General features: G+C 32.0%; 2 protein-coding genes across 2 annotated transcripts in view; both read right to left on the bottom strand.

Annotated features, from left to right (window-relative positions):
• Positions 1 to 3,619, bottom strand: part of LOC125033488 (tetratricopeptide repeat protein 19, mitochondrial-like) — a 3,634-nt gene extending 15 nt beyond the window's left edge. The window contains exons 1-3 of the mRNA XM_047625042.1: positions 3,132 to 3,619; positions 2,854 to 3,034; positions 1 to 1,487 (exon numbers count right to left, since the gene is read on the bottom strand). The exon at positions 1 to 1,487 is cut by the window's left edge and continues 15 nt beyond it. Of these exons, the coding sequence (XP_047480998.1) occupies positions 889 to 1,487; positions 2,854 to 3,034; positions 3,132 to 3,554 (1,203 nt within the window). The 5' untranslated portion in view covers positions 3,555 to 3,619 and the 3' untranslated portion in view covers positions 1 to 888. The remainder of the gene's footprint in view (positions 1,488 to 2,853; positions 3,035 to 3,131) is intronic.
• Positions 3,620 to 3,786: 167 nt separating this feature from the next.
• Positions 3,787 to 10,000, bottom strand: part of LOC125033248 — a 12,188-nt gene continuing 5,974 nt past the window's right edge. Inside the window, exons 3-5 of the mRNA XM_047624630.1 lie at positions 7,132 to 7,175; positions 4,438 to 4,527; positions 3,787 to 4,249 (exon numbers count right to left, since the gene is read on the bottom strand). Of these exons, the coding sequence (XP_047480586.1) occupies positions 4,163 to 4,249; positions 4,438 to 4,527; positions 7,132 to 7,175 (221 nt within the window). The 3' untranslated portion in view covers positions 3,787 to 4,162. The remainder of the gene's footprint in view (positions 4,250 to 4,437; positions 4,528 to 7,131; positions 7,176 to 10,000) is intronic.

Here is a 10,000-nt window from a genome sequence, read left to right as displayed (position 1 = left end):
TTTAATAGATTTTTGGTTTATGGGCATCAGGATTAATTTACATGAATCAACTTTAATTCAGATGAGATTATTTAAAAACTTGTATACATCGAAAGAAGCTTCACAGAAGTAAACTGTAATTTTGAAATTTGCATAAGTATTGTCATGTAAAATAAGCACATCTAGCATGCAGTGTTTTCAAATTCCTGATAACTTCAATAATCCAGAGTTGCATTAGTTGCATAAAAACTCTCTATAAATCAATATACTTGTCCCCATTTCCTCTGGGAGAGTGCTATTCATTACAAATGTGTATAAAAACAAATATACAATATGCTACGATACATTCAGTTTTCTCTTTTATTATTCATCAGGACAACTTGGAAATCTTCTATATCCACCACTCACCATCAAAATAAATAAATAAAATGAAATTATAATACAAACACAATCTATTTACAAAGCTTGTTTAGGCCATTCCCCAAGATGGCCAGGTAAATGGCATGTCACAGCTTCTATCTATCACAAATACTAAAATTGTCACTTTCCTTACCACTTCTAAAGATTTTGATTCATGTATATAAATATCAAGATTACAAATAAAAAAACAATGAGCAACAGAATCTGTAACATAAAGCAATGCTGAATTTTCTAAAGGGCAGGAGGTAGGGAGGAAGAGAGAAGGGAAGAGAAGGGAAGAAAAGGGAAGAAAAGGAAAGGAAAGAGGGGAAAAAAACAAGTAAAAGAGAGATGGAAGAAAAGAGAGGAAGAAAAAAAAGATGGAAATGCCTGTATACATGCAGATTAATATTGTTTAAATTGATGAGGATTATCTCTCCTTTCTCCAATGATCATTAATTTTTAAGAAAATGACTACTATATATAATCCCAATTTTTTCTATAAAGAACCTACTTTTTTTTTCTTAAATTATTAATCTCTGCTAAACAGCTATTTGCCTCATCCACAGCCTCTTCGTTCTTCATTTTTCGTGCTAATAACAATCCCTCTTTACAATATCTTTCTGCAATGCTTAATATTTCCTGCTGTAGATAAACGGCACCAAGATTTACATAAAATGATGCAATGTCTGCACTCTGAGATATTCTTGCAGCATCAATAGCTTTTTCCAAATATTCAACAGCTTCGGCATAATTCTTCTGTAGAGAGCAGACAGACCCAATATCATTTAACAAAACTGCAGTCTGTGAGTGCCCTGGACCATTTACACGCTCACTCATCTCATATGCCTTAATGAAATGTATTTTTGCCATTTCATATTTCTGAATGCTCAGCAGGAATCGTGCATACCAGTCCATGCTCATAGCCCAGAGTAAGAGGGTGTCTTCATCTAGATCCTTCTCACCAATCTTCTTTATCTTAGACTCCTGTGTGCCAATGCAGAAATGAAATCCCTCCACAGCTTTCTCGTAGTCCTTTATGGAGGCATAAACACTTGCAAGTTTCAGGCTTATTTCAACTACAGCATTGTCATCCTCTGACATTCCATCTGGAAAGATGAAAACTTGAATACAAATCGTGTTTAATAAAGCAAAAGTTTTAAATAAACACGTCTCACAATGTCAGCTGGGTTACTTATCACTACCCTTTTTCCTGTCCTTCTTATTATTTACAACAACAAAGTACACTTGCTATAAAGTGAAAATATGAATAGTTAACTTTTTTGATATAGTGACTACTTTGTCTGCATTGCAGCTGTAAGCTGGATTTTTTCATTTTCTAATTGTCCCATTCTTATTGTTTTTTGTGACCTTAGTGACCTGTGTCTTAAGCTTAAGTTAAGTTCCACCTTATACAAGATCTTAGTCTGGGAGTCTAATGTCTATATTTACAATTTCAAATTGGTTACAGGGCCATCTGGATTTTCTGCACTCATTATGAACCCTGAGATAATTTTGGGGGAGGATCTCAAAATGAAAGGGTTTGAACATGTTAATTCATTAGCTATCCTAACATCATGCCTGGTTATAACAGCTAATCAAATGCGAGGAAAAAGCAAAAACTTCAGTAAATTTCACACATAACCATACCAGGAATTTATGAAATTACTTTCATTTAGCCAGAAAAATAAAAAGGTTTTCTTTCCTATGTTAAAAAAAAATCATGAAAAGTAAATAAGACTGAAATTTAACAATTATGTGAAAAATACAACTAAAATATGTCGAGTTAATTGTTCATCACTTTCCCTCTTTGTAAGTACATTATATATCTATGTATTTTATCTGCATACTGCACTTTGTTACATGAAGTCACAACAATAGGTCTGCCTATACTTCAGAAAAAAAAAAAAAAAAAAAAAAAAAAAAAAAAAAATATATATATATATATCTTTTTGTTCCCATCTTACCTGTCCACCTCAAAAAAACTCAAACAATTATATGTACACATTATTTTCCTTTTTAACTACTTTTTTTTTTTTTTTCTGTGTATAAACTGGAGACAAATCGTTTCTTAGGAATTCATTCAAGAACTATTTTCTTTGCTTTTCATACATAACAATTGTCAGAGTACACCCTAAACAGTGGTATAAAAAAAATGTGCAATATTGCTAAACACACATTATAAAGATTATGAGAAATATTTGCAACACATTATAGTTTTTAAGGCTACTTTACCAATCTCCTAGATCACTATGGGACCAAGTTATGTGCTGGGTGGTGCATGTTATCAGCTGATTGTGTGAGAGAAACATATGTTTAGGTAATAAGCCTAAAAAGATGCTTTAATACTACTTTTGAGACAATGTCTCCTTAATGACCACAGCCAGAACAAACAAGCATCCCAGCATTAGTGAGGGTTTAGCAATTACTGGACAGAATATTATTTATTTTGAGAGTTAAAACTGTTGTATTTACCTGCTAACATTCGCTGCAATACTTCCTTGAACAAAGCCTCTGCTTTAGTGTACTCCTCCCTTTGGTATGCTAGGTTTGCTAGAAGATCAAATATGTAAGTGACAGCTAGTCTATTTTGTCCTTCTTGTGCAGTCTTGAGTGCTACATGAAGAAGCTGTTCTGCTTTATTTAGCTCACCATTCTGTAAGAAATATTCATGATACAGATAATATCAAAGTTTCTTTGTTCTTTATTCCCATCACCATGGCACTATGAGCAAGTAAACATAAAATAATTACCTTTAATGCCAGAATTCCTCTCTTGATCATAATGATTAGTTCTGACTCCTTCTCTTCTTTACCTTCTTCTTTTGAACTAAGAAGTGAGAGGCCTAAGAGCATATGGATCTTCCATATCCTCTTTTTTCTTGTTTCTTCATTTTTGCCTTTATCTTTGAAAAATATATTGCTTTCAAGTGACGTATGATGTTGGTTACACATAATATTATTTGTCTTTGGGTGGTCAGGTCCTTTGATTGTGTTTATACATGAAGCATAATCATGAATTACACCTTTTCTACTGCAATATTTAAACTGACTTTGAGTACCTAAGGCAGCATTGAAACACATTTGTGTACTAATATGTCTTAACTCATATCTCTTTACTCTGTAAGGCAGACTTAATCCCCGCATTAAAAGACTGAAATTTGAAACAACAATCATAATTATATACAATTGCAAGCCTTATATATACAAAATATCTCTATATCTCTATATTTACAATACTGAAGTATTCCTATTCTTTAGTTTGTTCAACGACCTTTGTGAACTGTTCAATTGCTGGTAAAAGTTCCTGAAGGGATGCAAACATAGAGGTTTGGTCTGGAACAACAGCACCCTTTTCGCAAATCAAGGGATAATTATTCCGTACTAAAAAGCTCTGCCAGCCACTTGCTCTTGCCCCCAAGTAATCACGCTGCAGGTCATCACCAATATGGAGGGCCTCTGATGGTTCAATCTTGCCACCTGCTACTGCTAGAGCATGATAGAATATCTCTGGGTCAGGTTTAGCAACCTTCACATTATAGGAACAAAGGACAAAGTCAAAGTAATGCCGTACTCCCAATTGTCTTAAGATTCCATCAAGTCGGTCATCAGAATTAGATATTACTCCAAGCTTTGAAGTTCTGTTGCTGATTTTTTCTAAAAAGGGAATAGTTCCATCAAACAGCTCATATGGACTTGATGTTGAGAAGAGTTTAAGAAGATGGTATCCAACTGATGTCAAAGTTTTATCATCAACATGATAGTCAGCTCCATGGAAAGTGTCTTTAACCACTGACAACCACCAATTTTGCCAACCTACACAACTGGCACCAAAGTTTGGAGATAGGTTTTCTTGTTTCTTGAAGCTTGATCTGAAAATGCAGATTATATAGTAGCTGCTCTGTTAAAAAAAAATGTTGATTTGCCAAATTCACAGTATCATATTATAGTAACACTGTACTGAATATGGTTACATGAAAAAAAACAAGTTTCTTATCATAACAATAAATATATATTCTATTTATACAGACAAAATTTTTTTGAAGCACAAATGTTTTACCCAAATGCTTGGCTCAGTCGCTTTGGGTCTGCATCTATTCCATAAAGTTTTGCAACCGCAGCATACTGCTCTGCAGGAGATGTGCGGAACCTAAGACATGAAATAAAGAAAAAAGTAAATACCTTCTTATGATCTAGGGAGTAGCTAGTATAAACCTGAACTCATTTTGCAACATACAGAATATATATACATTTTAAAGCATCAATTGTTCTTTAAATGAATTTATAGTAACAATACTTAATGGTGGTTCACTGCAATTCGTAATAAACTAATGCCATGCTTTTTACTAAAATATTCATAACAAAATAATTCACTATCAGATATACATGCTCCCTAATCTCAGGCTAACAAAAGGATACTCCTGCTGTAGTTATTTTCATCAGCAAGGTCTGCCAAGGGACAGTGTGGGAGGGACTGAAGGAGAAAGAAAAGGAGAGGGAAGGAGGAAGGGAAGAAGTCGAAGGTGGGAGGAAGAGAAGCAGTTAGAGGAGGGGAGTAAGGGAGGGAGGGAGGGAGGGAGGGAGGGAGGGAGGGAGGGAGGGAGGGAGGGAGGGAGGGAGGGAGGGAGGGAGGGAGGGAGGGAGGGAGGGAGGGAAGGAGGGAAGGGGGGGAAGAGGGGAAGGGAGGGAGGGAGGGGGAGGGGGAAAAGCAGTCAGAGGAGTAAAGGAGGAAGGGAGAGAAGAAGTCAGAGGAAGGAGTGTGAGAAGTAGTTAGAAGAGGGAAAGAGGAAGAAGGGAGAGAGGGAGAAGGAGAAAGAGGGAAAGGTAGATAGAGAGTGAGAGTGAGAGTGAGAGTGAGAGTGAGAGTGAGAGTGAGAGTGAGAGTGAGAGTGAGAATGAGAGAGAGAGAGAGAGAGAGAGAGAGAGAGAGAGAGAGAGAGAGAGAGAGAGAGAGAGAGAGAGAGAGAGAGAGAGGGAGGGAGGAGGGAGGGAGGGAGGGAGGGAGGGAGGGAGAGGGAGAGGGAGAGGGAGAGGGAGAGGGAGAGGGAGAGGGAGAGGGAGAGGGAGAGGAAGAGGGAGAGAGGGAGAGAGGGAGAGAGGGAGAGAGGGAGAGGGGGAGAGGGGGAGAGGGGGAGAGGGGGAGGGAGGAGAAGTGGGATAGAGAGCGGGAGGGAGAAGAGGGAGAAGGTGAGGGAGGGAGAAAGAGAGGGAAGGGAAGGAGAGGGAGACGAGGCAAGGAAGGAGAGATGGATAGGGTGAGGAAGGGAGGGTGAGAGGGATAGGGTGAGGGACAGAGTGGAGGGAGGTGAGGGAGGTGAGGGAGGGAAAGAGGAGAAGACAAGAGAGAGAAAAAATACATGAAGAATATATAACAAAACATAACGCAAACCTCAGTGCGATAGAACCTAATTCAGAGAATATATTTGCATTTTCCTTTTTCTTTCTCACATAGTGGGAATAAAAATATATATATATTATTTATGTGACAAATAACACAAAAAATAACATTTTAATTCTAGAAAAAAAAAAAAAAGTTTTCTGAATTGTTAATACTAGGCTGTCCTTAACTACTGCTAAATCTGGTAAATATTCAAAACAAGACCTTGCAAGGATGGAGAAAGATTAAGGTAATGGCCACAATGAACATATAAAACAACACTGATAAGTATGAGAATTAATCTGCAAAAAGTAAAAATTTGGCCATGCTTACTTATCTAAGTAAGAGATAGAGAGAGTTTGTGAGTGTGTGTGTGTGTGTGTGTGTGTGTGTGTGTGTGTGTGTGTGTGTGTGTGTGTGTGTGTGTGTGTGTGTGTGTGTGTGTGTGTGTGTGTGTGTGTGTGTGAGAGTAAGAGAGTCAGTTTTAGAGATTTTATTTTATTAATGCTATCAGTATTGATATTGTTATTATTATTACAGACATTATAATTATTTAAATCTTACTTTCATAACTTATGGCAAAATATGTTACCAAAAATAAAGGAAAAGGGTAAGCAGGTGAGATAGGTAGTACTAGTAACTGACTCATTGGTGACTAAATACTTCTGGAGCCAACTACATATAAAGACAATTAATAAACTAAACTCATAGTGGACATGGCATGTACATACATTTCCAGCAGTATCAGGTTAATGGAAAATTCTAAAACTGCCTTAAACTGGTCCAAGTTGTTCTTAAGGCAATTTAAATTCATACAGTCATCAATTTTTGGCAACTGTTAAAGTTACAGTTTTATCATCACACTAACAATCAAGACTAATGGTAAACTACAAAGGTGTGGCTATACAACCATTTACATTGCGGTTTCCTATAATCGTCTTTCATTTTTTCTTTTCTTTTTAGAATTTCTTTCGAAACTATCAAAAGCTAGCAATATTTTCTTCAGATCTGAGGGCATGTCCAACAGAATCTAATTCAGCAGTATGTAATATAAGAAATCTTTTTCACGTCAATCAAATAAATATATCCTAGTTAACTTTTTGTCTTTTTCATGGTATAAAGAGTCCTTGATTTAACACACAAGAAAGGATGACAGACTCTACAGTAGTAAATGCTGTCAGGAATATGATTTGGTAAGTTCTTCCATAGGTCTAAATTTCATATCTAACTTCAAAAAGCTTTTAATACAAGGAGAGTGGGTAATGATTATAAAAATCTACAATAGACCAAAATGTTTTTCTTATTAAATGGAAAACATATACACATAATATGACCCAATTGTTTTCTTAAAGAAAATTAAAAACTGAAGCATAGTACCTTTAACTTTGGATGTCTGATCCTATTGCTCCAAATTCCCACAGCTGAAAAAATCCATACTAATTAATACCAGACCTTATATAACTGACAGATAAGTAACTAAACTCTGAATCAGTAAAATATAATTTCAGTCAAAGGCTGAAATCAACTGCTTACTCCCACTGTCATTTAAGGCGTCTGGTGTTATAGAAATAACCGATTCTAATATAACCTGTAAAGTACTACTTAAGAAATACAGGTGCAAATATGGGAGATGACAAGAAGGATAAGGGAAGGGAAGGGAAGGGAAGGGAAGGGAAGGGAAGGGAGGGGAGGTAGTTTAGGGTAGGGTAGGGTAGGGTAGGGTAGGGTAGGGTAGGGTAGGGAAGGGAAGGGAAGGGAAGGGAAGGGAAGGGAAGGGAGGGGAGGGAAGGGGAGGGGAGGGGAGGGGAGGGAAGGTAGGGGGAGGAGAGGGGTGGGGAGGGGAGGGAAGGGAAGGGAAGGGAAGGGAAGGGAAGGGAGGGAAGGGAGGGGAGGGAGGGGGAGGGAAGGGAGGGGAGGGTAAGGAAAGGGAGGGGAGGGGAAGGGAGGGGAGGGGAGGGGAGGGGAGGGGAGGAGGGAAGGGAAGGAGGAAGGGAAGGGAAGGGAAGGGGAGGGGAAGGGAAGGGAAGGGAAGGGAAGGGAGGGAGGGGAAGGGAAGGGAAGGGGAAGGGAGAGGGAAGGGAGGGGAGGGAGGGGAGAGGGAGGGAAGGAGGGAAGGGGAAGGAGGAAGGGAAGGGAGGGAGGGAGGGGAGGGAGGGAAGGAAAGGGAAGGAGGGGAAGGGGAAGTAAGGGAAGGGAAGGGAAGGAAGGGAAGGGAGGGGAGGGGAAGGGAAGGGATAATATTAATATATATTTAAATTTTTATATTTTTAAATTAAATTATATTTATTTTATATAAATTATTATTATGATATATTTTATATATATTTTTTAATTTAAATATAATATATTATTTTATATTTATTTATATTATTTTACTTTGTTATATTTAATTTATATATATTATTTTTATATAATATTATTAAATTTTTTTTTATAATTTAAAAATTTTATATTATATAATAATATTATATATATATTTTAATTTTATTTATTTATATATTTATATATATATTTTTAATATATTTTTTATATATATTTATTTATTTATATACTATATATTATATTTAATATAATTATTTATATTTTATTTTTTTATTTTTTTATTTTTATTATTTTATTTATTATATTAATTTTATTATATTATATGTTATAATAAATATATAATTAATTTTTTTAATTTTTTATTAAAAATTTTATTAATAATTTAATTTTAATATTTTAATTTTTATATGGGATATATATTAAAAAATATAAATATATATATATATTTTAAAATATATAGGGTTTTATTATATTTATAGTTTTTTAATTAATTAATATAATTAATTTTAAATATATTATTATAATTAATATTATATTATATTATATATATTTATTTTTTTTTTTAAAAACCTTTTTTATATAATAAATATATTATATATATGATTATAATTTTTATATTATATACATTTAATTTTTTATATTTTATATAATATTTTATTTATATATAAATTTTTATATATATTTTTATATATATATATATATATTTATATAATAATTTATTTATATATTATATTTAGAATTGTATAATTTTTATATATTTTATATTTATAGTATTTTTATATATATTTATATATAAAATTTTTAAAATTTTAAAATATTTATATTAAAATTTATATTTTATATTTATTTATTTATTATATAAATATATATATTATATATATATTATATATATATTTTATAAATATATATATATAAATTTTATTTATATAGGGTATATATATATATAAAATTATTATTATATATATATAATAATTTTTATATTATATATATATAGGTATATATATACTAAATATATATTAATTAATTAATATATTATAAAATATATATAATAATATATATTTAAAAATATTTTTTAATATAAATAAAATAATTATATATTTAATATATATTATTAATTTTTTAAAAATTTTTATTTATATATATATATATATATTTATTTTTATATATATTATAAAATATTTTATATATATAATATATAATATATTATTATATATATTTTTTATTATATTTATTATTTATATAAATTATATAATATATAGGGATATTTAAATATATATTAATATATAAAAATATATATTTATTTTATATAAAATTTTGTTTATATATATATTTTATATTTTATTATTATATTATAGGGATATATATTATATTATACCCAATAATATATATATATATATTTATATAATATAATAATATAATTTATTTTATATAAAATTTATTATATTATATATATTTGTATTATTTATATATATATATTATATATTTTATATATATTAAAATATTTAATATTTTAATATTTATTATTTTATATTATTGTATATGTATATGTTTTAGTATTTGTATATGTATATGTATATGTATATTATATGTTTTTGTATATGTTTTTTTGTATATATACTTATTAAACATAAAATGTACCTATATCCCATTTCTGAAACCGACAAAAAAGGGATACCAGTAAATTAGCATAATATCCATACTTTTCAATTCCAGTTATGGAAACCACAGTATACAAAAGAAGGTTTGTTGGCCTTTACTAGAGCGCTGACAGGTATGGAAACCTTACCGATCAGTGTGGGACTACCTGATGGTCTACTAAGCATTAATCATATTTCCTGGAAAATAATTGGTAAATACATTTTCCTTTTTTGGTTCTCTCACATTTATGTATCAATTAACTTTCTTATTTTTCATTTGCACCAGA

Source organism: Penaeus chinensis, chromosome 16 (assembly GCF_019202785.1).
Source record: "Penaeus chinensis breed Huanghai No. 1 chromosome 16, ASM1920278v2, whole genome shotgun sequence".
Taxonomy (NCBI): Eukaryota; Metazoa; Arthropoda; class Malacostraca; order Decapoda; family Penaeidae; genus Penaeus; species Penaeus chinensis.
This window is presented reverse-complemented; position numbering and strand designations above follow the sequence as displayed.